A 27,406-nucleotide genomic window follows, 5' to 3' on the forward strand; every position below is an offset into this window, starting at 1 on the left:
GGATGAAAATGGCCAGTTGTGCAACATCTGTAATGTCCGTGCTTTCATCAATTGCAACCGAAAACGCAATAAATGACTTTACTTTTTGCTTCAACTGGCTGTCCAAATCCACTGAAAGATCGGAAATCCTGTCTGCAACTGTGTTTCTTGTCAGGCTGATATTTGCAAAAGCCTGCCGCTTTTCAGGGCACACAATCTCCGCTGCCTTCATCATGCATGTTTTTACAAATTCACCCTCACTAAATGGTTTTGAAGCCACTGCTATTTCATTAGCAATGAGGTAGCTAGCTTTCACTGCAGCGTCACTGATGTCTCGGCTATGAGTAAACACAGACTGCTGTTTCTTCAGACCCGCCAACAGTTCATTCACCTTCTCTCATCTCCGCTGTCCTTGAAAGTTGTCATATTTGTCGGCATGAAGACTCACATAGTGGCGACGAAGGTTATATTCTTTCAGCACTGCAACATGCTCTGAACACACCAAACATACAGCTTTCCCATTCAATTCCGTGAATAAATAGGATGACCATTTTTCTTGGAACACTCTGCACTCTGCGTCCACTTTTCTCTTTTTTGACAGAGACATATTGGGGCAATAAGGGTGCCAAAGCACATAATGTTAAAAGTAGAAGCCGTAATAAATATCGCGGGCAAAACAAAGTAGCTCATTGGCTGCACGTGCTTGACCTACTTGCTCTGCCCCGGTATAAACAGTTTGCTTGCTTAACACAATTGCTATTGCGCCATCCAGTGGACGCAATTGGAACAGCAGTTTATTTATTGAAAAATTGCAGCGCATTTTTATACTTTACAATTATTATTATTTTTTTTTTTTTTTTATCATCTCGCGGGCCGGATTAAACCCGTTTGCGGGCCTGATCCGGCCCGTGGGCCGGACGTTTGACACCCCTGTTGTAGACGATAACCATCTGATTACGTGTTTGGTAGACTTTCCACTCACATCCTGGTCATCCCGTACACAGGTTGAAAATTGCAGATTTTTTCATTGATAAACGCCTAAATTGGAACGCAGTGGCTATACAGTAACATGCTATACATGACGTCAGAGCTCAGGTTCTCTGCTTCACAGTTCTGTATGGGTTTTGACTGACAGACGCTCTAAACTTGAGCACAGCACGCGACCGAGATGACCCCATCCCTCCCGCTAATTGGGCTACTTTTGCAAATTTGTAATCTGAGTGAGGGAAATGCTGTAAATCGAGGGGAGACGATGTGTTCTGAAAGATGACACATTGAGGATTATAATAAACACAGCTTTGATGTTATACAAGCAACCCACTCACCCATAAGTCCCAAATGTGCACTTCACATTTCCATATTTGAAAACTCACGTCATTTACAGTATAAACGTTTATGATCGCTATGTTTTATCCAGTTACAAGGATGGCATGCGTTATAACAGGTTCAACCAGGAGGTAAGATCATTCTTATAACCAGAACAGAACCATATATTGAGTGTCTGATAGGATGGTACACTGTGAACTGTAGGTTCAACCAGGAGGTACAGCAGGTTCACTGTGGTTCTGTCAGAAATGGCACCCTATCCTGTCCCTTATATCAGGGCTGACTTGGGGCGGCAGGTAGCTTAGTGGTTTAAGAGCATTGTGCCAGTAACTGAAAGGTCGCTGGTTCTAATCCCCGAGCCGACTAGGTGAAAAATCTGTCGATGTGCCCTTGAGCAAGGCACTTAACCCTAATTGCTCCTGTAAGTCGCTCTGGATAAGAGCGTCTGCTAAATGACTAAAATGTAAATGTAAAATGATAACCTTGGTTGTCCTGAATAGAATGAGCCCGTTTGTTGTATCGTGAAGAAAATTTGCCACGGAACACGACTACATTCTATGCGTCCCAAAATTACAATCTGTAAAAGTGCACTGTAAGATCATATTTTATAACATCGCTAGCCATGTTGGCAATCGAATAAGATTTCAAATGATGCCCACCTGACCCAGATTGCAATTTATAAATGGAATGTTTTTGGATTGCGTAAACAACAGTAATTGTATGCCGGTAGGGACGGAGGGCTGTGTTCCAAACAAAAAACTATGAGTGTGCTTGCTAGGAGAGTTCAAAAAAGCACCTTATAGTGACATGCTGACTAGACCGGGCACAAGCGCCATCGCGCGCATGTTGATTTTGTCCATCCACACCAGACGCGATCAGGACACGCAGGTTGAAATATCAAAACGAACTCTGAACCAACTATATTCATTTGGGGACAGGTCGAAACACATGAAACATTCATGGCCATTTAGCTAGTTGCTAATATGGGGGATTTATTATTTTTATAATCGATGGGATGACTAACTTAGAAAGAATGCATGCTTGACTGGGCTAATGTAGGTTGTGTCACCTGGCAAGCTGTGATTGATGTGAAGAGCTGTTTTAGGGGGTAAAATGAGATAAGGATTTGTGTCTCCAAATACTAGACTATACTGGTTCTTTGTGATCTGTGAACCTTCCTTGGACGTAGGAATGGTGTCTAGGGGAGCTGGCTCTTCTCATTATGACAGGTTGTTATGATAAACGTATGCCTGGAAACAGGGATGCGCTAAGAGGCGGGGGACTAGCCTGTGCGCCAACGGATAGGCTGAGTAAGTCTAAACCACGCTCAAGTCTCTACTCTGATTGGCCAGCAGAGAGGTGGGAAACTCTCTCTGTAAGAGTATTTGAGGAAGAATTTAAAACAATGGATTAGTTCTCTGAATGCCCTGCGAGGTATTTCGGGGAGCCCGTATATACGAAACATCATATTTACCATTGAAGGTTTTTGCATTAATTAAAATAACTAGTATATCTTAGAAGTTGTGTTGACCTCTTTTGTTCCTAATGCCAGATTTGAATTGACGCAACTTTGACACTAACTAATTTGTCCTGGGATATAAACATTGGGTTGTTATTTTACCTGAAATGCACAAGGTCCTTTTTTTCTGGATCTTTGTTGAATTTTCAGTGACACCATTTTCAGTCACACAAAATCGTGTGTTCTCTACTCCGACAATTAATCCACAGATAAAAAGGGGAAACCTAGTTAGTTTCTAGTAATTTCTTCTTCTTCTGACTTTATATGGCAGTTGGCAACCAACTTTAAGGTGCATTACCACCACCAACTGGACTGGAGTGTGGACCTCAGTTCGTCTTTCAATCACCCACGTGGGTTTATGCTCCTAAAAACTAATAAGGGATGGGAGAGGCGGGACTTGCAGTGCATCAAGCGTCAAAAATAGAACCAAGTTATATTTTAGCGCCTGGCTACGCAGAAGCTTGTTGATGTGTGCGAGCAGTTTGGATGAAATTATTGAATAACATGTACAGCGCATTCGGAAAGCATTCAGATGCCTTGATTTATTCCACATTTTGTTACGTTACAGCCTTATTCTAAAATGGATTAAATAGATTTAAATAGGTGACCAAGAACCCGATGGTCACTCTGACAGAGCTCCAGAGTTCCTTTGTGGAGATGGGAGAACCTTCCAGAAGGACAACCATCTCTGCAGCACTCCAAAAATCAGGCCTTTATGGTAGAGTGGCCAGATGGAAGCCACTCCTCAGTAAAAGGCACATGACAGCCCGCTTAAAGGTTGCCAAAAGGAACCTAAAGGACTCTCGGACCATGAGAAACAAGATTCTCTGGTCTGATGAAACTAAGATTTAACTCTTTAGCCTGAACGCCAAGCGTCACGTCTGAAGGAAATCTGGCACCATCCCTACAGTGAAGCATGGTGGTGGCAGCATTTTAGATCGATGAGGAAACATTTGTATTTAATCCATTTTAGAATAAAGCTGTAACGTAACCAAATGTGGAAAAAGTGAAGGTCTGAATACCTTCCGAATGCACTGTATAATAACAAAGTAAACAGTCTGACATTTGACAGTCTCACAACTAGGCTACAGGTGAAAGGAATGACTCTACATGGGCGGGAGCCACAGAACTAATGCACTATGACGTGATACAAATTGTGACATAACATACACTGTCTGACTCTGAACTAAGCATTGTAGGGGTGGAAGAGAGTAAGGTGTAGAGCCCTAATAAAATGTGTTATAAATAATTAACTAATAAATAATTAGCCTGGTCAACCCGGAACACCCAAAGAAATATGATAGCCATAAACAATAACCTGATGACACTGTGTGAAACTGGAGTAATGGCGCCGGAGGGGATGGTTGCCGTTTTATGGACTCTTAACCGACTGTGCTATTTTGTGTGTTTTTTCGCATTGTTTTTAACTTATTTTGTACATAATGTTGCTGCTACCGTCTCTTATGACCGAAAAGAGCTTCTGGACATCAGAACAGCGATTACTCACCTTGAACTGGACAAAGATTTTTTATTTTATGAGTTGGACGAGAGGGATTTGCTCCAGACACCCGACAGGGCCCTCATCCCCGTCATTCACATTAGAAAGAAAAGGAGATATCGCGGAAGGAGATCGGGGTGATTGGTAAGGAGCCGGCGTCGAGTGGCTAATCTGCCTTTGCCATCGATACTATTGGGCAACTTACAATCGCTTGATAATAAAATGGACGAACTACAGGCACGAATATCCTACCAACGGGACATTCAAAACTGTAATTTCTTATGTTTCACCGAGTCGTGGCTGAACGATGACATGAATAACATACAGCTGGCGGGTTATACACTGTATCTGCAGGATAGAACAGCAGCCTCTGGTAAGACAAGGGGTGGCGGTCTATGTATATTTGTAAACAACAGCTGGTGCACGATATGTAAGGTTTTGCTCGCCTGAGGTAGAGTATCTCATGATAAGCTGTAGACCACACTATCTACCAAGAGAATTTTCATCTATATTTTTCGTAGCTGTCTATTTACCACCACAAACCGATGCTAGCACTAAGACCTCACTCAATGAACTGTATACGGCCATAAGCAAACAGGAAAACGCTCATCCAGAGGCGGCGCTCCTAGTGGCCAGGGACTTTAATGCAGGGAAACTTAAATCAGTTTTACCTAATTTCTACCAGCATGTTAAATGTGCAACCAGAGGGAAAAATACTCTAGACCACCTTTACTCCACACACAGAGACACAGACAAAGCTCTCCCTCTCCCTCCATTTGGAAAATCTGACCATAACACTATCCTCCTGATTCCTGCTTACAAGCAAAAACTAAAGCAGGAAGCACCTGTGACTCGGTCAATAAAAAAAGTAGTCAGATGAAGCAGATGCTAAGCTACATGACTGTTTTGCTAGCACAGACTGGAATATGTTCCAGGATTCTTCCGATGGCATTGAGGAGTACACCACATCAGTCACTGGCTTCATCAATAAGTGCATCGATGACGTCGTCCCCACAGTGACTGTACGTACATACCCCAACCAGAAGCCATGGATTACATGCAACATCCGCACTGAGCTAAAGGGTAGAGCTGCCGCTTTCAAGGAGTGGGACTCTAACCCAGAATCTTTAAAGAAATCCCGCTATGCCCTCCGACGAACCATCAAACAGGCAAAGTGTCAATACAGGACTAAGATCGAATCGTACTACACTGGCTCCGACGCTCGTCGGATGTGGCAGGGCTTGCAAACTATTACAGACTACAAAAGGGAAGCAAAGCTGCGAGTTGCCCAGTGACACGAGCCTACCAGACAAGCTAAATTACCCCCCCCCCCCAGTGCAGACAGGGACACCCACCTGTGACGGCGTCGTAGAACTTGTCATCGTTGTTCATTGTACAGGGTCAAAGTCGAACCTCCAGGTGCTAGCGGAGGGGGAGGTGAGCCTCTAAAACATGGTCCCACTAGTGAGCCTCACTGGTCACTGGCACGGCAACTTCCTCCTCCACCACCACGTCAGGACAGGCAGCAGCTCACACAGCAAACCTGCTGGACAGAGACAATCAGGTCAGGGTTGTATTCATTAATGCACACTGTAGCAAAACGTTTTGCAACGGAGCAGTTCTTATTGGACAAGTCCAGGTAGTCCCTCCCTGTTTCAGTCCGTTTTCTTCCGTTTGGTGTCTAATGAATATGACCCAGACCATGACAGGCCACCATTAACAAATCACACATCAACAACAGTAATACAACTAGGCAATCTGTCCATAAAACTCCTATTAATTTCACAACAACACACTAATTCACTCATCTACCAGTAGGCTATATGAACTCTTCTCCTTGCTGTCTCTCTAGTCTAGTAGCTGTGGTTTCTGGTTTGGAGTGGACCCAGTGAGAGGTGGCCTGCATGGTCCACTGAGCCCAAACAAACAATGCTCCTATTACATAAACAAACACAGGAGCAAAATGGCAGCCATTTGCTGTGGCTCTTTGTCAGTCAGTCTGTCGGTCGGTCTGGTGTTGGCCTGAACATTCTCTCTGTGCGTGTTATCCTTACCTGCTGTTCTGCTGTATGTTAGTCTCTCTATTCAGACCTAGCCTGTGGTCTGGGAGGTTTTTCTGGGTGGTGATCTGGGTGTAGGACTAGGGTGACTGACTGACTGTTCTCTCTTTTTGTCCTTACTTACCCAGTACCAGGAACGCCTCAAACACACTCATTGGTGAACTTTGGACTGTACCACTATCGATAAGCTAGGAGGAGACACACCTGTCTACCTTAAAATACAAAAGATCTATAATAGGGTTACACCCGTATAAGAGAAACTAGCTCCTACAGTAGGGGAGTGGTCATACCAAAATATCACCTACATACACAATAAGCGTTATCAACTTGCATTTTCCTGTGCATGAATGCTACAGTACACCAAATCAAATCCAATTTTATTTGTCACATGCTTCGTAAACAGTTGAAGACTAACAGTGAAATGCTTATTTACAGGCCCTTCCCAACAATGCAGAGAGAAAAGTAGATTACATCCCGGCTGGGATTGGAGAAAGAACTAAAATAACTCAAACAGACTTTTCCTTCCTGGACTAAGAACGTAGAACTGAAAGAGAGCGAGAGAGACGGGGACAACACAGCTTTTTCCTCGCAATTCATCCAGGCTTCCTCCAATCCTAGTGGAATCCAACTGGCAAAATCAAAATACAAGTAAATTGCCCCATTGCATTATTAATTTCCTCTGAAAGTCCCCCTGTGTGTGTGTAAAGTGGTGGTTTTCATTGAGTGTTGTAAGACAGCTGGTCTAATTTACAAACTTATGATCAATACTGTCTCTGCATTGTGCACACCGGATGCTAGGGCTGGGCGATATTTTTCACATTTCTGACGGTATGACAGTATTTTATGTTTTTCAATAATAAATGTTCTAAATATGCTTTCTGAGCATCTCATGACCCTAGGGCGGCAACACATACAGTGCATTCGGAAAGTACACAGACCCCTTGACTTTTTCCACATTTTGTTACGGTACAGCCTTATTCTAAAATTGATTAAATTATTTCGCTAATTCGATCGGGTTCAAGTCCGGGCTCTGGCTGGGCCACTCAAGGACATTCAGAGACTTGTCCCGAAGCCACTCCTGCGTTGTCTTGGCTGTGTGCTTAGGGTCATTGTCCTGTTGGAAGGTGAACCTTCGCCCCAGTCTGAGGTCCTGAGCGCTCTGGAGCAGGTTTTCATCAAGGATCTCTCTGTACTTTGCTCCGTTCATCTTTCCCTCTGTAGCTCAGCTGGTAGAGCACGGCGCTTGTAACGCCAAGGTAGTGGGTTCGATCCCCGGGACCACCCATACACAAAAAATGTATGCACGCATGACTGTAAGTCGCTTTGGATAAAAGCGTCTGCTAAAAGGCATATTATTATATTATTATTATTATTATTATATTATTATAGACTCCCAGTCCCTGCCACTGAAAAACATCCCCACAGCATGATGCTGCCCCCACCATGCTTCACCGTAGGGATGGTGCCAGGTTTCCTCCAGATGTGACACTTGGCATTCAGACCAAAGAGTTCGATCTTGGTTTCATCAGACCAGAGAATCTTGTTTCTCATGGTCTGAGAGTCAAGCGGGCTGTCATGTGCCTTTTACTGAGGAGTGGCTTCCGTCTGGCCACTCTACCATAATGGCCTGATTGGTGGAGTGCTGCAGAGATGGTTGTCCTTCTGGAAGAGAAACTCTGGAGCTATGTCAGAGTGACCAGTCACCTCCCTGACCAAGACCCTTCTCCCCCGATTGCTCAGTTTGGCCGGGCGGCCAGCTTTAGGAAGAGTCTTGGTGGTTCCAAACTTCTTCCATTTAAGAATGATGTAGGCCACTGTGTTCTTGGGGACCTTCAATGCTGCAGAAATGTTTTGGTACCCTTCCTCAGATCTGTGCCTCGACACAATCCTGTCTGGGAGCTCTACGGACAATTCCTTCGACCTCATGGCTTGGTTTTTGCTCTGGCATGCACTGTCAACTCTGTGACCTTATATAGACAGGTGTGTGCCTTTCCAAATCATGTCCAATCAAATGAATTTACCACAGGTGGACTCCAATCAAGTTGTAGAAACATCTCAAGGATGATCAATGGAAACAGGATGGACCTGAGCTCAATTTTGAGTCTCATAGCAAAGGGTCTGAATACTTATGTAAAAACATTTCTAAAAACCTGTTTTCGCTTTGTCATTATGGCATATTGTGTGTAGATTGATAAGGAAAACATTTTATTAAATCCATTTTAGAATAAGACTGTAACATAACAAAATGTGGAAAAAGTCAAGGGGTCTGAAAACTTTCCGAATGCACTGTATATTGTTGATAGTATTAACACTAACGGTTAATGAGAACTACAGATAGCTAATTCAAGGGTTTCTCTATATCCAAACCTTAAATGGTGCCCCTCAGATTAATTTGGATAGGATAACCAAATTAATCAAACCAATCAGATCAATTAATTATTCCAGTAATTAATCAGTAAATTATCTTGAATATTAATTAGCCCAAAGTCACAACACTGATCCACAACATTTGCATAGATGAAGCAATCTCTTATTTTATAAAAGTCTCTTTAAGACCCATTATGTCATTCACATACAGAGTCCATTCGGTTTGAGCAAAGGTGATCTTGACTGGGAGAGGTTTGCATATTATCACAAACACAGTACTAGGGTAGTGAATTGATGTTAGCTTCAGCTGTAAGCTAGCACGGAAAGTTAGCCCACAAAGCAGAAAGCTACCGGTATCTCCTTGCATTGTAAAGAGTTGTAGCCTGTAATGGACAGTAATTAAAAATTGTACATGCCATGTTGCATTATTCAAGTGTGTTAACTTCTGGTGTAGCATAAGTGTTGATACAGCCCATCCCCCCAGTGAGAGCAGTGGTTCCTCAGGACAGGCTAGAGATAGCAATGACTAAGTGGAGCATGCACGGTACGCTCAATCAGTAGACGACGTGAGACACTTGACAGAAGTACCAAAAGTAACAAAAATCCTAGTACCAAACCGTTTTGCATATTCTAGTATCGAAAAAGTACCGACGTTTCAGCAACACTAGTCACCTCACACAAGAAAGTGTTTAGGCAACTTTTATGACACATTAAATCATTCATCATGTGTCAAATGAATTGATGGTTATGGTTTTGCCTATCTATGCTAGAACTAAGGGGTGAGGAGGGTTGAAGTAGGCCTATGGCTTAAGAAAGCAGACATTGACCAGTAATTAGATCAAATGCTTGAGGAGCAACTATGACCTCCCACTGCTGACCCCATCCTTGACCTTTGGAAGTGCCCTAGGCTGTTAGTGTAACTCCAAGTCCATCAGCAGACAGATCCATCAGGAACAGACAACAGCAGAGACCTACCCATATCTGAACATATGAGACCTTGCTCTCCCCCCGTTCCCCGTGTGAGGCATCTGATTGGCTGCTGCCGTCTCTCAGGTCAAGTCACTCCCACTCTATCTACCTCTCATTAAGGATTACGTAAGTGTGAGAGACATGGCACCATATCATGCCATATGCACCATAGATATACAATACGTTATCTCACACTAACTACTCGCTCACTCATATGTCTATTTAGAGCGATGACAAAGAGCACAGTATGACCCAGAGGATAACGCTACAGTCAGTCTGGTAGCTAGAGACTGGATCAACAGGTGAGAAGGGACGAGGCTTTCTCAAGGTATACACAACTCAACTGTTGTTACTCTTCTTTTATCTCTAACGCTACATTAGTTTGACCATCTTACTGATTGAAAATATGTCATACAGTCGGCAGCCCAAATATCTTGTTAACAGTAATATGAGAACAAATAGGCCTAACCATCCTTTATCTAAATTTGGCCACAAATCTAAGGTCCAAATTGTCATTCGATCAATCAACACAGTCTAAAAGGTCCAACCGACTGTTTTCCTTCAGACACAACAGGTGCAAATACATTACACACATCCGAAGCCTTGACTGCCAAGGGCAAAATTGTCACTTAAACCAACAAGATCAACACAACCTAACTGACAGACGTCCCCGACTCCTTATTTCTTAAAAGACGTTGGTAGAAAAACTTGACAGGCTAATGAGAGACTACTAACCTATCAGACCGATAGACAAACAGACAGAGAGGCTACAGTTGTAGACAGTAATAATGGAGACAGAGCAGTTACCAACCCGTTGTTCCATTCAGATTCTCTGTGCTGCTCCTAGTATGGTCCCGTGTGGGTGGTAAACAACATCCAAAGCCAGCGGGAGTCGGAGACGGAGAGAGAGCGAGAGAGAGAGGAAGGGAAGAGAGCCTCAGCCAGGAAGAGCTGTTACCATGCGAGAGGCACAGACACACACACACACACAGAAAGCACGCACACACACTTCTGTGTGCCTGTGAGGACTGGGCCGGTCTGTAGTGGACTTTGAGGAATGGTAGCTACAGCAACGACCTGAGTAATTTGAATAGAATCCCGTTTGGCAAGCAGAGTGGCTTCTTAAGGGTGAACTGAGAGCAAAATGACAAAAAGGGGACCAACACACCCAGGAGCCTCATTAAGAGATAACGCAAAGCCTGGAGAGGGTGTGTGTATGTGGATGTGTTGTGTGTGGGTAAAGCTAGTGTGAGTGTTTTCTGAAAAATATTGTGCGTGTGCACAGAAACACTATTATTAGTAAGCACCTGGTGGCAACGTTCCAGAACAACTGTTAACATTTGAACACTTCCACAACTACTGAAAACAATAATATTAGGCCTAATGTATAATACAACCGTTATTTTTTTTTATATACAATGGTGAATCATACTTTAAACCAGCTTCATGATATCACAAACCAGCACTGCCACTGGTCAAAATGGGATTAGGGTTTCATGTAATGACACTGAACAGACCCATTCACAGATCTATGGATGTAGCCTAGCCAGCCTACCTAGTACAATCTATGGTTTGTGTGACACAAGACTACAGGTCAGATCAGTACAGTACAAGGACAGAAGAACCCCAAGCCATCCCTAATTTGATAGATCCAGTCATATGATTGACCAAAATCACCAGTGGCAGTGCTAAGTAGGGTTGAGTGATATGGCCAAAATGTCATATCACCATTTGTTACATTTTTACGGTATGACGGTATTTGTTTTTGAATAATAAAAAGTTATAAATATGCTTTAGGGCTGTCCCCGACAAAAAAAATATATTGGTCGACAAGAGTCGTCTGTTCTTTCAACTGATTCATTGGTCGAAATGTTTAAGCGTGTATTTTTCTACATATAGACACATCCTATGTGTTTTAATCAAATCAACTATATGCACTAAGCTTGTCTGATGCTTCAAGCGAACTGTTGTTGAAATAATTAAGACACACAAATGACTAGAGGGAGTCCGACCGCAATTGATTTGTTTGTGCTGCCTGGCTCAGACTTGCTGCTCTGTGTTAAAAAAAAAAGACAGCGAGTGACTGGTGTGACTAGCACCCGTTGTCGCTCTCTCCTCCTTGCTGCAGCGACCACCACAGAACATCAGTGTGTATAGCGCTGTCCGTGTTGCTGAAGCTGCAACATAATTACAGCCAATTCTGACTGAAAAGTTGTGTTACTGAAATCCCACATTTGTTAAGGAAAAACATTCCCTCAACCCTTGCTCTCTTTACGGACACATGTATGCTTCGCATGCACGTGACCAATAGGGCCTGACCTAGAGCATATCACAATCGCATCAATAAATTGGTTATAAACTCTGAACGCCGTAACACGTGACAGCAAAATGGATGCAGGGGACGTGACAAATAAACACGAAACGGGGGAATGTTTACTGGTTGTGCAGGAGGTAAAGGGGAAGTCAGATTTGTGGAATAAATTTGACTAAAAAAGTAGGTATGGAGCAAGCGCTGTGTGCATATTAGGCCTGTGTGTGCCAAACAGGTGCTGTTAGATTACAATATCATTTTTGGGACCGCTTGGAACAATGTAAACAACACTAAATTAATTATAAGCAAACCAGAGTCTGTTGAAACTTTTTTTGTAAAGCCTTTATTACAGCAAAGACTAAAAACAATCGCATTCTTTCGTGAATGCAATTTCTGAAATGGAACGGTTTAGACCTATTTATTGTTTATGCTAATCATTCAATGGTCGCTTTGTTATTTAAATTTTTTAACTAAAATGTTTGATTGCATTTCACATCATGAATGACTCGTATGCTGTGTGATGCCATGAACAAAAAAATTATTGATTGATACAGTAGCCTATATAAGTATTGAAATATAGGCCTAAGTAAGTTACAGTATTAGCACTAAACGGGATCCGCTCTTAGGCCTACCTAAGACCACCACCATGCTTGACCTTTGGTATGATGTTCTTACTGTGGACTGCAGTGTTTGGTTTTCGCCAGGCATTACTGGAACCATGTCGTCCAAAAAGTTATACTTTTGAATCATCTGTCCACAGAATGTTCTTCCAAGAGTCTTGATGATCATCCAGGTGCTTTTTGGCAAACTTGAGTCAACCTTTTGGACGAGATGGGTCCCATTATGCCTGGCGAAAACCAAACACTGCATACCACAGTAAGAACATCATACCAAAGGTCAAGTATGGTGGTGGTGGCGTGATGGTTTGGGGATGCTTTGCTGCCTCAGGACCTGGACGACTTGTCTTAATAGAAGGAACCATGAATTCTGCTCTGTATCAGATAATTCTACAGGAGAATGTCAGACCATCCGTCTGTGAGCTGAAGCTGAAGCGCAGCTGGGTCATGCAGCAAGACAATGATCCAAAACACACAATCAAGTCTACATGAAAATTGCTAAAAAGCAACACATTTGAAGTTTTGGAATGGCCTAGTCAAAGTCCAGACCTAATCCCAATTGAGATGTTGTGGCAGGACTTGAAACGAGCAGTTCGTGCTTGAAAACCCACACGTTACTGAGTTAAAGCAGTTCTGCATGGAAGAGTGGGCCAAAATTCCTCCACAGCGACGTGAGAGACTGATCAACAACTACAGGTAGCATTTGGTTGGAGTCATTGCAGCTAAAGGTGGCACAACCAGTTATTGAGTGTAAGGGGGCAATTACTTTTTCACACAGGGGAATTGGGTGTTGCATAACTTTGTTTATGAAATAAATATGTAATTGTTGTGTTATTTGTTCACTTATGTTCCCTTTATCTAATATTAGGTTTTGGTTGAAGATCTGATTACATTTAGTATCACAAATATGCAAAAGTAGAGAAAATTAGAAAGGGGGCAAATACTTTTTTATAGCACTGTATATATATATATAAAATAAACAGCGAGTAGCAGGGGGGTGTCATTGTAAATAGTCCAGGTGGCCATTTGATTAGTTGTTCAGCAGTCTTATGGCTTGGGGGTAGAAGCTGTTAAGGAGCCTTTTGGACCTAGACTTGGCGCTCCGGTACCGCTTGCCGTGCGGTAGACGAGAGAACAGTTTGACTTGGGTGACTGGAGTCTTCAACAATTTTTTGGGCCTTCCTCTGACACCGCCTAGTACATAGGTCCTGGAAGGCAGGAAGCTTGGCCCCAGTGATGTACTGGGCTGTACGCACTACCCTCTGTAGCGCCTTACGGTCGGATGCTGAGCAGTTGCCATACCAGGCGGAGATGAAAAAAGTCAGGATGCTCTCGATGGTGCAGCTGTAGAAAGTTGAGGATCTGGGGACCCATGCCAAATCTAAATCAGTCTCCTGAGGGGGAAAAGGCGTTGTCGTGCCCTCTTCACGACTTTCTTGGTGTGTTTGGACCATGATAGTTTGTTGTTGATGTGGACATCAGGGAACTTTAAACTCTCGATCCGCTCCACTACAGCCCCGTCGATGGGGGCGTGTTCGGTCCTCCTTTTCCTGTAGTCCACGATCATCTCCTTTGTCTTGCTCACGTTGAGGGAGAGGTTGTTGTCATGGTACCACACTGCCAGGTCTCTGACCTCCTCCCTATCGGCTGTCTCATCATTGTCGGTGATCAGGCCTACCACCGTTGTGTCGTCAGCAAACTTAATGATGGTGCTGGAGTCGTGCTTGGCCACGCAGTCGTGGGTAAACAGGTAGTACAGGAGGGGACTAAGCACGCATCCGAGGGGCCCCCGTGTTGAGGATCAGCATGGCAGTTGTGTTGTTGCCTACCCTTTACCACATGGGGGTGGCCCGTCAGGAAGTCCAGGATCCAGTTGCAGAGGGAGGTGTTCAGTCCCAGGGTCCTTAGCTTAGTGATGAGCTTTGTGGGCACTATGGTGTTGACAGCTGAGCTGTAGTCAATGAACAACATTCTCACATAGGTGTTCCTTTTGTCCAGGTGGGAAAGTGCAGTGTGGAGTGCGATTGAGATTGTGTCATCTGTGGATCTGTTGGGGCGGTATGAGAATTGGAGTGGGTCTAGGGTTTCCGGGATGATGGTGCTGATGTGAGCCATGACCAGCCTTTCAAAGCACTTAATGGCTACCGACGTGAGTGCTACGGGGAGGTAGTCATTTAGGCAGGTTACCTTCGCTTCCTTGGGCACAGGGACTATGGTGGTCTGCTTGAAACATGTAGGTACAGTGGCTTGAGAAAGTATTCACCCCCCTTGGCATTTTTCCTATTTTGTTGCCTTACAACCTGGAATTTAAATTTATTTTTGGGGGGGTTTGTATCATTTGATTTACACAACATGCATACCACTTTGAAAATGCAAAATATTTTTTCTTGTGAAACAAACAAGAAATAACACAAGAAAACAGAAAACTTGAGCGTGCATTAATATTCACCACCCCAAAGTCAATACTTTTTAGAGCCACCTTTTGCAGCAATTACAGCTGCAAGTCTCTTGGGGTATGTCTCTATAAGCTTGGCACATCTCCCATTCTTCAAGGCAAAACTGCTCCAGCTCCTTCAAGTTGGATGGGTTCCGCTGGTGTACAGCAATCTTTAAGTCATACCACAGATTCTCAATTGGATTGAGGTCTGGGCTTTGACTAGGCCATTCCAAGACATTTAAATATTTCCCCTTAAACCACTTGAGTGTTGCTTTAGCAGTATGCTTAGGGTCATTGTCCTGCTGGAAGACAAATCTCTGGAAGACAAACAGGTTTCCCTCAAGAATTTCCCTGTATTTAGCGCCATCCATCATTCCTTCAATTCTGATCAGTTTCCCAGTCCCTGCCGATGAAAAACATACCCACAGCATGATGCTGCCACCACGCTTCACTGTGGGGATGGTGTTCTCAGGGTGATGAGAGGTGTTGGGTTTGCGCCAGACATAGCGTTTTCCTTGATTGCAAAAAAGCTCAATTTGAGTCTCATCTGACCAGAGTACCTTCTTCCGTATGTTTGGGGAGTCTCCCACATGCCTTCCGGCGAACACCAAACGTGTTTGATAATTTTTTTCTTTAAGCAATGGCTTTTTTTCTGGCCACTCTTCCGTAAAGCCCAGCTCTGTGGAGTGTACGGCTTAAAGTGGTCCTATGGACAGATACTCCAATCTCCGCTGTGGAGCTTTGCAGCTCCTTCAGGGTTATCTTTGGTATCTTTGTTGCCTCTCTGATTAATGCCCTCCTTGCCTGGTTCGTGAGTTTTGGTGGGTGGCCCTCTCTTGGCAGGTTTGTTGTGGTGCCATATTCATTCCATTTTTTAATAATGGATTTAATGGTGCTCCGTGGGATGTCCAACCCTGTTCTGTACTTCTCCACAACTTTGTCCCTGAACTGTTTGGAGAGCTCCTTGGTCTTCATGGTGCCGCTTGCCTGGTGGTGCCCCTTGCTTAGTGGTGTTGCAGACTCTGGAGCCTTTCTGAACTGGTGTATATATACTGAGATCATGTGACAGATCATCTGACACTTAAAGTCCACCTGTGTGCAATCTAACTAATTGTGACTTTTGAAGGTAATTGGTTGCACCAGATCTTATTTAGGGGTTTTATAGCAAAGGGGGTGAATACATATGCACGCACCACTTTTCCGTTATTTATTTGTTATACTTTTTTGAAACAAGTTTTTTTTATTTTTCTCACTTCACCAATTTGGACTATTTTGTGTATGTCCATTACATGAAATCCAAATAGAAATCCATTAAAATTACAGGTTGATATGCAACAAAATAGGAAAAACGCCAAGGGGGATGAATACTTTTGCAAGGCACTGTATTACAGACTCGGTCAGGGAGAGGTTAAAAATGTCAATGAAGACACTTGCCAGTTGGTCCGCTCATGTTCTGAGTAAATGTCCTGGTAATCCGTCTGGCCCCGCGGCCTTGTGAATGTTGACCTGTTTAAAAGGTCTTGCTCACGTCGGCTACGGATAGCGTGATCACACAGTCGTCCGGAACAGCTGGTGCTTCAGTGTTGATTGCCTCGAAGCGAGCATAAAAAGGCATTTAGCCCGTCTGGTAGGCTCGCTTCACTCGGCAGCTCGCGGCTGGGTTTCCCTTTGTATTCCGTAATAGTTTGCAAGCCCTGCCACATCCGATGAGCGTCAGAGCCGGTGTAGTAGGATTCAATCTTAGTCCTGTATTGATGCTTCGCCTGTTTGATGGTTCGTCTGAGGGCACAGAGCTCCAGAGTTTCTCTGTGAAGATGGGAGAACCATCCAGAAGGGCAAACATCTCTGCAGCACTCCACAAATAGGGCCTTTACGGTTGAGTGGCCAGACAGAAGCCACTCCTCCGTAAAAGGCACATGACCAGCCCGCTTGGAGTTTACCAAAATGCACCTAAAGGACTCTCAGACCATGAAAAACAAGATTCTCTGGTCTGATGAAACCAAGATTGAACTCTTTGGATGGAATGCCTAGTGTGATTTCTGGAGGAAACCTAGCACTATCCCTACGGTGAAGCATGGTGGTGGCAGCATCATGCTGTGGGGATGTTTTTCAGCGGCAGGGACTGGGAGACTAGTCAGGATCGAGGTAAAGATGAACGGAGCAAAGTACAGAGAGATCCTTGATGAAAACCTGCTTCAGAGCTCTCATGACCTCAGACTGGGTCAAAGGTTCACCTTCCAACAGGACAACGACCCTAAGCACACAGCCAAGACAACACAGGAGTGGCTTCGGGACAAGTCTCTGAATGTCTTTGAGTGGCCCAGCCAGAGCCCGGACTTGAACCCGATTGAACATCTCTGGAGAGACCTGAAAATAGCTGTCTCACTCCCCATCCAAACTGACAGAGCTTGAGAGGATCTGCAGAGCAGAATGGGAGAAACTCCAAATACAGGTGTGCCAAACTTGTAGAGTTATACTCAAGAAGAATTGAGGCTGTAACAAAGTCCTGAGTAAAGGGTCTGAGTACTTATGTAAATGTGATATTTCAGGTTTTTAAAAACCTGTTTTTGCTTTGTCATTATGGGGTATTGTGTGTAGATTGATGTGAGGAAAACAACAATTTAATCAATTTCAGAATAAGGCTGTAACCTAACAAAATGTGGAAAAGGGGTCTGAATACTTTCCGAATGCACTGTATGTGTGTGTATGCGCATGTCTGTGTGTATGAGTGAGTGCATGTGTAATTACCCTTTAATGCAAGTGCACACCAGGAAGAGACCACTGTTTGGCTAAGCTGTGTTGCTGTGGCGCTCATCTGATTGCAGAGTTTGCTAAACAAATGGCCAATGGATTGATGCAAATAATCATGATGTCATTCTGCCAGGTAGGCATAGGCTACTTTGTAGTTAACATTTAATTGAGAAGGTTTTTGGGAAAGCCTTTCCATCTCTACCAGAAGAAGCTTATCATTAGCATCATCGCTAACGCTACATAAAGTGTAGACATACACTCGCACCACACACTTACACAATGACAGGGTCACTGACGCATTTTGTTCATGTCTTATGATTCACTTGGGCAAATTAATGCATTTTCTATTAAGTTCAATCAATTTTTTTATATTGTTGAATTCCATTTTAATGTCTGGATTCTGTCTGCAACGCAGATTTTATAGGGCCCTACAATTCTCACATAGAAACTTCCTTGGGAGGAAAGATGTTTGACATGCTTTTTACATTTGTTTCACAAACTATTTTTGCAAAGATCAATGATGAAAGCGGCCATTTTAGGCCCATTTTAGACCTATACATGCCTCCTGTAAGACCCTATGATCTGTGTCCCGTACATGTTACAGACAACATCTCAGTGTCAATATAGACTACTCCTTATAGCAGTGGTTCTCAACTAGGGGTACTAGGACCCCTGGGGGTACTTGGCCTATCCACACAGGGTACTTGAGAAGACTCATGAGACCATACAGTGGGGAAAAAAAGTATTTAGTCAGCCACCAATTGTGCAAGTTCTCCCACTTAAAGAGATGATAATTTTTTTCTCCAGAAAATCACATTGTAGGATTTTTAATGAATTTATTTGCAAATTATGGTGGGAAATAAGTATTTGGTCAATAACAAAAGTTTCAAATTACTTTGTTATATACCCTTTGTTGGCAATGACACAGGTCAAACGTTTTCTGTAAGTCTTCACAAGGTTTTCACACACGGTTGCTGGTATTTTGGCCCATTCCTCCATGCAGATCTCCTCTACAGCAGTGATGTTTTGGGGCTGTCGCTGGGCAACACGGACTTTCAACTCCCTCCAAAGATTTTCTATGGGGTTGAGATCTGGAGACTGGCTAGGCCACTCCAGGACCTTGAAATGCTTCTTACGAAGCCACTCCTTCGTTGCCCGGGCGGTGTGTTTGGGATCATTGTCATGCTGAAAGACCCAGCCACGTTTCATCTTCAATGCCCTTGCTGATGGAAGGAGGATTTCACTCAAAATCTCACGATACATGGCCCCATTCATTCTTTCCTTTAATCTGATCAGTCGTCCTGGTCCCTTTGCAGAAAAACAGCCCCAAAGCATGATGTTTCCACCCCATGCTTCACAGTAGGTATGGTGTTCTTTGGATGCAACTCAGCATTCTTTGTCCTCCAAACACGACGAGTTGAGTTTTTACCAAAATGTTCTATTTTGGTTTCATCTGACCATATGACATTCTCCCAATCCTCTTCTGGATCATCCAAATGCACTCTAGCAAACTTCAGACGGGCCTGGACATATACTGGCTTAAGCAGGGGGACACGTCTGGCACTGCAGGATTTGAGTCCCTGGCGGCGTAGTGTGTTACTGATGGTAGGCTTTGTTACTTTGGTCCCAGCTTTCTGCAGGTCATTCACTAGGTCCCCCCGTGTGGTTCTGGGATTTTTGCTCACCGTTCTTGTGATAATTTTGCCCCCACGGGGTGAGATCTTGCGTGGAGTCCCAGATCGAGGGAGATTATCAGTGGTCTAGTATGTCTTCCATTTCCTAATAATTGCTCCCACAGTTGATTTCTTCAAACCAAGCTGCTTACTTATTGCAGATTCAGTCTTCCCAGCCTGGTGCAGGTCTACAATTTTGTTTCTGGTGTCCTTTGACAGCTCTTTGGTCTTGGCCATAGTGGAGTTTGGAGTGTGACTGTTTGAGGTTGTGGACAGGTGTCTTTTATACTGATAACAAGTTCAAACAGGTTCCATTAATACAGGTAACGAGTGGAGGACAGAGGAGCATCTTAAAGAAGAAGTTACAGGTCTGTGAGAGCCAGAAATCTTGCTTGTTTGTTATTGACCAAATACTTATTTTCCACCATAATTTGCAAATAAATTCATTAAAAATCCTACAATGTGATTTTCTGGATTTTATTTTCTCATTTTGTCTGTCATAGTTGACGTGTACCTATGATGAAAATTACAGGCCTCTCATCTTTTTAAGTGGGAGAACTTGTACAATTGGTGGCTGACTAAATACTTTTTTTCCCCACTGTAGGTAAAATGCACATGGGGGGGGGGGTACTTCAGGGGTACTCCAGGCAGAGCAAAATTCAGCTGGTGGTACAGTTACCTGTTAAGGTTGGGAACCACTGCCTTTGTGTGCTCTAACATATGGAGTATGTCTAGATTCTGAAATACACATTTTCACATTAATTTATTCAACTTTAAAACTAGGGCTGGGAATTGCCAGTGACCTCACAATACGATATTATTACGATCCGATATTATCACGATAGTTTGGTGCCGATACGATATGTATTGCGATTCGATACTGTGACTATATTGCGATTCAATGTTCCAAACATATTGCTCACCATACATCTGCTGCAGAGGGACAAGACAGAGCCATGAGAAAACAGTCATGGAATTAAAAAGTGCTCAAAACAAATTGGCTCCCTATTTTAAAAAATCTACTTTTTAGAGCTAAAAGACAATGGCCAGAGCTTACCCATGTTGCACAATGTACTGTAAATCAATAAGTCATTGTTTTAGTCAAAGTAGGATTTGGCTTCAAGTTCAAGTATGTTTCGTGAGTCTTCAGTGTCTTTTCCTATGAGATCACCTGCAAATTCTTTTCAGCCTACGTTTAGTTCCAGGACTCGCTTTTAATTATTAGTTCTTCCTATTCGCGATTCGTCTGAGAGCCAACCCGCTTTTCTCTGTAGCCTACACTTGGGTTTCCAGTTTCCACTAGATACAACTGCCACAAAGTCAAAATTGTCTATATCGTACAAATGAATGAAAACAAAAATGAGCTTTTTGGTCCTAATTTAAGGTTAGGATTAGGCTAAGGTTAGCAATGTGGTGAAGGTTAAGGTGAGAGTTAGGTTTAAAATCATATTTTAAGAAGACAAAATGTAGAAATAGATATATACACACACTACATGACACACTATAACAGCCTCCACTCTTCTGGGAAGGCTTTCCACTAGATGTTGGAACATTGCTACAGGGACTTGCTTCCATTCAGCCACAAGAGTATTAATGAGGTCGGGACTGATGTTGGGCGATTAGGCCTGGCTCGCAGTCGGCGTTCCAATTCATTCCAAAGGTGTTGGAGGGGGTTGAGGTCAGGGCTCTGTGCAGGCCAGTCAAGTTATTCCACACCGATCTTTACAAATGATTTCTGTATGGACATCGCTTTGTGCACGGGGGCATTGTCATGCTGAAACAGGAAAGGGCCTTCCCCAAACTTGCCACAAAGTTGGAACCACAGAATAGTCTAAAATGTAATTGTATGCTGTAGCGTTAAGATTCCTTCACTGGAACTAAGAGGCCTAGCCCGAACCATGAAAAACTTCCCCAGACCATTATTCCTACTCCACCAAACTTTACAGTTGGCACTATGCATTGGGGCAGGTAGCGTTCTCCTGACATCCGCCAAACCCAGATTCATCAGTCGGACTGCCAAATAGTGAAGCGTGATTCATCACTCCAGAGAACGCGTTTCCACGGCTCCAGAGTCCAATGGCGGCGAGCTTTACACCACTCCAGCCAACACTTGGCATTGCACATGGTGATCTTAGGCTTGTGTACGGCTACTCGGCCATGGATACCAAAATGATACCACGGCAAAAAAGAAAAGAGACTCTTTTGGTAGCAGTATAGAACCCTTCCATTGCTTCAATACACACTCCAAGCCATTCAATAGTTAGGCTATCCATATTACCGGAGCTTAAATTCTTCCTATTTCTATGGCGGAATCTTGGCCGCAATTTAGATAATGCATTGATATACAGTACCAGTCTTGAAGGAGTTCCCACATATGCTGAGCACTTGTTGGCTGCTTTTCCTTCACTCTGCGATCCAACGCATCCCAAACCATCTCAATTGGGTTGAGGTCGGGTGATTGTGGAGGCCAGGTCATCTGATCCATCACTCTCCTTCTTGGTCAAATAGCCCTTACACAGCCTGGAGGTGTGTTTTGGGTCATTGTCCTGTTGAAAAACAAATGATAGTCCCACTAAGCGCAAACCAGATGGGATGGCGTATCGCTGCAGAATGCTGTGGTAGCCATGCTGGTTAAGTGTGCCTTTCTAAATAAATCACTGACAGTGTCACCAGCAAAGCACTCCCACACCATCACACCTCCTCCTCCATGCTTCACAGTGGGAACCACACATGCGGAGATCATCCGTTCACCTACTCTGCATCTCACAAAGACACGACAGTTGGAACCAAAAATCTCAAATTTGGACTCATCAGACCAAAAGGACAGATTTCCACTGGTCTAATGTCCATTGCTCGTGTTTCTTGGCCCAAGCAAGTCTCTTCTTCTTATTGGTGTCCTTTAGTCTTGGTTTCTTTGCAGCAATTCGACCATGAAGGCCTGATTCATGCAGTCTCCTCTGAACAGTTGATGTTGAGATGTGTCTGTTACTTGAACTCTGTGAAGCATTTATTTGGGCTGCAATCTGAGGTGAAGTTATTCTAATGAAATTATCCTCTGCAGCAGAGGTAACTCTGGGTCTTCCTTTCCTGTGGCGGTCCTCATGAAAGCCAGTTTCATCATAGTGCTTGAAGGTCAGTCAATCCGGAAAATGTCAAGAACTTCGAAAGTTTCTTCAAGTGCAGTCGCAAAAACCATTGGTGTCTTAAAGTAAGGACTGTCATTTATCTTTGCTTATTTGAGCTGTACTTGCCATAATATGGACTTGGTCTTTTACCAAATAGGGCCATCTTCTGTATACCCACCCTACCTTGTCACAACACAACTGATTGGCTCAAACACATTAAGAAGGAAAGAAATTCCACAAATTAACAAGGCACATCTGTTAATTGAAATGCATTCCAGGTGACTACCTCATGAAGCTGGTTGAAAGAATGCCAAGAGTGTGCAAAGCTGCCATCAAGGCAAAGGGTGGCTACTTTGAAGAATCTAAAATATATAGATTTGTTTAACACTTTTCTGGTTACTACATGATTCCATATGTGTTATTTCATAGTTTTGATGTCTTCACTATTATTCTACAATGTAGAAAACAGTAAAAATAAAGAAAAACCCTGGAATGAGTAGGTGTGTCCAAACTTTTGACTGGTACTGTACACTGAGTATACAAAACATTAGGAACACCTACCTAATATTGAGTTGATTGATATATAGCTAGCTAACTTGCTGAAATAACAGAGAGAACGAAGAATATAGCTATTTGACCACGTCTGCGTGCATATCCAAATATTAATGAAGTCTGGAAACCGACACGGTTTCACCGGAATTATCAAACGGCAAGAGTCAGACAAACGTCAACCCTCATAACGTCAACAGCTCATACAGGCACGGTTACCTGAGATTCATCTCTTGACAGGTAGGCTGGTAGTCTTAACTGAAATGGTGCTCACATACAGTGGGGAGAACAAGTATTTGATACACTGCCGATTTTGCAGGTTTTCCTACTTACAAAGCATGTGGAGGTCTGTAATTTCTATCATAGGTACACTTCAACTGTGAGAGATGGAATCTAAAACAAAAATCCAGACAATCACATTGTATGATTTTTAAGTAATTAATTTGCATTTTATTGCATGACATAAGTATTTGATACATCAGAAAAGCAGAACTTAATATTTGGTACAGAAACCTTTGTTTGCAATTACAGAGATCATACGTTTCCTGTAGGTCTTGACCAGGTTTGCACACACTGCAGCAGGGATTTTGGCCCACTCCTCCATACAGACCTTCTCCAGATCCTTCAGGTTTCGGGGCTGTCGCTGGGCAATACGGACTTTCAGCTCCCTCCAAAGATTTTCTATTGGGTTCAGGTCTGGAGACTGGGTAGGCCACTCCAGGACCTTGAGATGCTTCTTACGGAGCCACTCCTTAGTTGCCCTGGCTGTGTGTTTCGGGTCGTTGTCATGCTGGAAGACCCAGCCATGACCCATCTTCAATACTCTTACTGAGGAAAGGAGGTTGTTGGCCAAGATCTCGCGATACATGGCCCCATCCATCCTCCCCTCAATACGGTGCAGTCGTCCTGTCCCCTTTGCAGAAAAGCATCCCCAAAGAATGATGTTTCCACCTTCATGCTTCACGGTTGGGATGGTGTTCTTGGGGTTGTACTCATCCTTCTTCTTCCTCCAAACACGGCGAGTGGAGTTTAGACCAAAAAGCTCTATTTTTGTTTCATCAGACCAATTGACCTTCTCCCATTCCTCCTCTGGATCATCCAGATGGTCATTGGCAAACTTCAGACGGGCCTGGACATGCGCTGGCTTGAGCAGGGGGACCTTGCGTGCGCTGCAGGATTTTAATCCATGACGGCGTAGTGTGTTACTAATGGTTTTCTTTGAGACTGTGGTCCCAGCTCTCTTCAGGTCATTGACCAGGTCCTGCCGTGAAGTTCTGGGCTGATCCCTCACCTTCCTCATGATCATTGATGCCCCACGAGGTGAGATCTTGCATGGAGCCCCAGACCGAGGGTGATTGACTGTCATCTTGAACTTCTTCCATTTTCTAATAATTGCGCCAACAGTTGTTGCCTTCTCACCAAGCTGCTTGCCTATTGTCCTGTAGCCCATCCCAGCCTTGTGCAGGTCTACAATTTTATCCCTGATGTCCTTACACAGCTCTCTGGTCTTAGCCATTGTGGAGAGGTTGGAGTCTGTTTGATTGAGTGTGTGGACAGGTGTCTTTTATACAGGTAACGAGTTCAAACAGGTGCAGTAAATACAGGTAATGAGTGGAGAACAGGAGGGCTTCTTAAAGAAAAACTAACAGGTCTGTGAGAGCCGGAATTCTTACTGGTTGGTAGGTGATCAAATACTTATGTCATGCAATAAAATGCAAATGGTTTACTTAAAAATCATACAATGCGATCTTCTGGATTTTTGTTTTAGATTCCGTCTCTCACAGTTGAAGTGTACCTATAATAAAAATTACAGACCTCTACATGCTTTGTAAGTAGGAACACCTGCAAAATCGGCAGTGTATCAAATACTTGTTCTCCCCACTGTAACTTTCATTAGCTGGCTATGGTTAACATCCTAGCTAGTTATTTGTTATTATTGCTCTGCTACACGTGGAAATCACCATAACTTTCCACCCCAAATTCCTGAATATGTATGTATTAGCAGCCTGTGTCAGTCTTCGAGGTGGAACCTAAACAAGAATTTCCACTCTAGGACAGGAATTACTCGAAATAGGTGCAGCAACTTCCTCTGAGGTGGGCCTTTAATATGAATATCTCAAATCGACCCTTTTGATTTAGCTTATTTTAAGACACATTGAATTTCCAGAGTTAACTCTCTGGTACTTATAATGATATGACCCATTTTATACATAGAAATTGACATTGTAGGTCGTTAATCAAGAGAAAGGGAGAAAGCCAGGCTAATCTCTGAATAAATGCCATTGACAGCTGTAGTGGGGAAAGGTTACCGTGTCTACAAAAGTTAATCTACATGGAGATGAAAAGTTAATCTACATGGAGATGATAGAGAATGGGAGAGATTTATAGCGTAAGCGATGAGTCAACCTTGGAAAAGGACATCTGGTAGAAGAGTAAATCATAGTGAGACAGGATAGAGAAAACACACAGTGGGTTAATAAAGGTAGGTACTAATAGTGGGGCACAGGGCCATGGGTTTACATTGCTCCGGGTGTAGTAAATTCTAGGAAATGTGGGGCTTTATCTGGTACTCTGTGATTCAAACTGTAACTGACAAAAGTAAGCACCACCAACACACATCACGCTTGTGACAACATTGACAACGTATTAAAGACAAGCATTGCAGAGTTGCTACGTTACGCCCTGGTGTCCCTCAGGGAAGCCTTGAGGAATGTAACCTTAAAACCTTTTGACACTGATAATGAGGCAACCAAAGGCAGGGCAAGACACTGCTGCAGGTGACTGCAGATACACACCCACTCTAACTAGAGAGAGTCAGCACGATGCAGCGTCACCTGAAACCTGGGAGAACAGTCACAAACGCACTCTACTACTCAGGAGGATCCTGCCCCAAAACTTGTCATGCTGAGTGCTGACACACCTTGGGCCTCTGAGGATTGTGTAAGTATGAGAGATGCTTGGGTTGAAATGGATGCTGCTAATTGACTGGTATGGGCAATTACAGTCCTGACTGGGTTGCCAGGAGAAAGTCACCTTACGCAGGCTATCCCCATGGGGATTTATCGGTCAACAAAGTTTCATCTTTACTCTAATTGTGTATCATGTAAATGGAGGGGGATTCACACTACATCTGTAGCACTCGCCATTGCTTGATTTCTGTCCAGATGCTGGTACTTCAAATAACATGAAGCTGCCTAGTGTCACAGTGGCCCATTTCCAGCCTCAAAGACACAGACAGAGGTTAACAGCGGTCAGAATAACATTCCCATACTGTGTTATCTTCTAAGGTTAGCTGATGGAGCAGATAGCAGCTCGGTTGTAGCCAGGGATGGAAGTGAAAGTAAATACATTTTATAGTTCAAACCTAGATTAGCTTGTTAGCTAACTAGGCATGGGACTAGACATACTGTAGTAGGAAATTAGCTAGTTAGCGTAGGAGGGAGAGCCATTAGCTAGTTATGTTGTATGTTACAGTAACTAGTTAGTAAGTAACGTTATAAAATCGATTAGCTGGCTAGGGAGTTAACATTACATCATTGCGACAATAACCTTGATAACACTGAATTGACTTGCTAAATCAAACAAATTATGGAAGTGTTGTCTCACTTTACCTAGAAAGTTAGCTAGCTAACATTAGCTAGTCCCGAGAGCTCGTAGAGAAAAGCTTATTAGCTAACAAGGGCTGCTAGCCTAGCTAGCTAGCATCAAAACAAAGATGAAGCAAAAGTTTGCGCTTCTTTACATTAGATTCCATGCACAAAACTCACAGAACTGTCACATATAGTGTTATATAATTACTGTACCTGAAGATTTGGGACACCTGGTGACGCATGACTTAATTTGACAGGACAGGGTGACCAAACGCTCCGTGTGAATTGACACAGAAGCTGAAGTGCTTCGCCACAGGGGCGGTCTAATTGACAAGCCAACCGGCCAATCGGGTATCCGTGAATGGACAGCGTGATCCACACAAACACATGCTGACAGGCTGGCTGGAGGGAGAACAGCGTGTACTACTACTGTAAATAACATGACATACAGTACTCAGTATTAGGATACAAAAACATGTTTTATCCATATTAGGGATAAGATGAATGCCAAAATATCGAATTACTATCAAAGTGATATCTGACTCAACAAGGACAGAGGAAATCATTAATGATTTTGGAAAATAGTCCTAGGCCTACTTGGTCGTTGTTCTTACCACACCCCCTTGTTGTTTTTC

At 43.4% G+C, this 27,406-nt stretch overlaps 1 protein-coding gene across 1 annotated transcript in view; it reads right to left on the reverse strand.

Annotated features, from left to right (window-relative positions):
• LOC311150417 (oxysterol-binding protein-related protein 2-like) overlaps positions 1-27,075 on the reverse strand; it is a 44,433-nt gene extending 17,358 nt beyond the window's left edge. The window contains exons 1-2 of the mRNA XM_084187888.1: positions 26,985-27,075; positions 5,678-5,865 (exon numbers count right to left, since the gene is read on the reverse strand). Coding sequence (XP_084044014.1) covers positions 5,678-5,714 — 37 coding nt within the window. The 5' untranslated portion in view covers positions 5,715-5,865; positions 26,985-27,075. The remainder of the gene's footprint in view (positions 1-5,677; positions 5,866-26,984) is intronic.
• Positions 27,076-27,406: the final 331 nt, after the last annotated feature.

This window comes from Coregonus lavaretus (genome assembly GCF_964263955.1).
Source record: "Coregonus lavaretus genome assembly, chromosome: 22".
Taxonomy (NCBI): Eukaryota; Metazoa; Chordata; class Actinopteri; order Salmoniformes; family Salmonidae; genus Coregonus; species Coregonus lavaretus.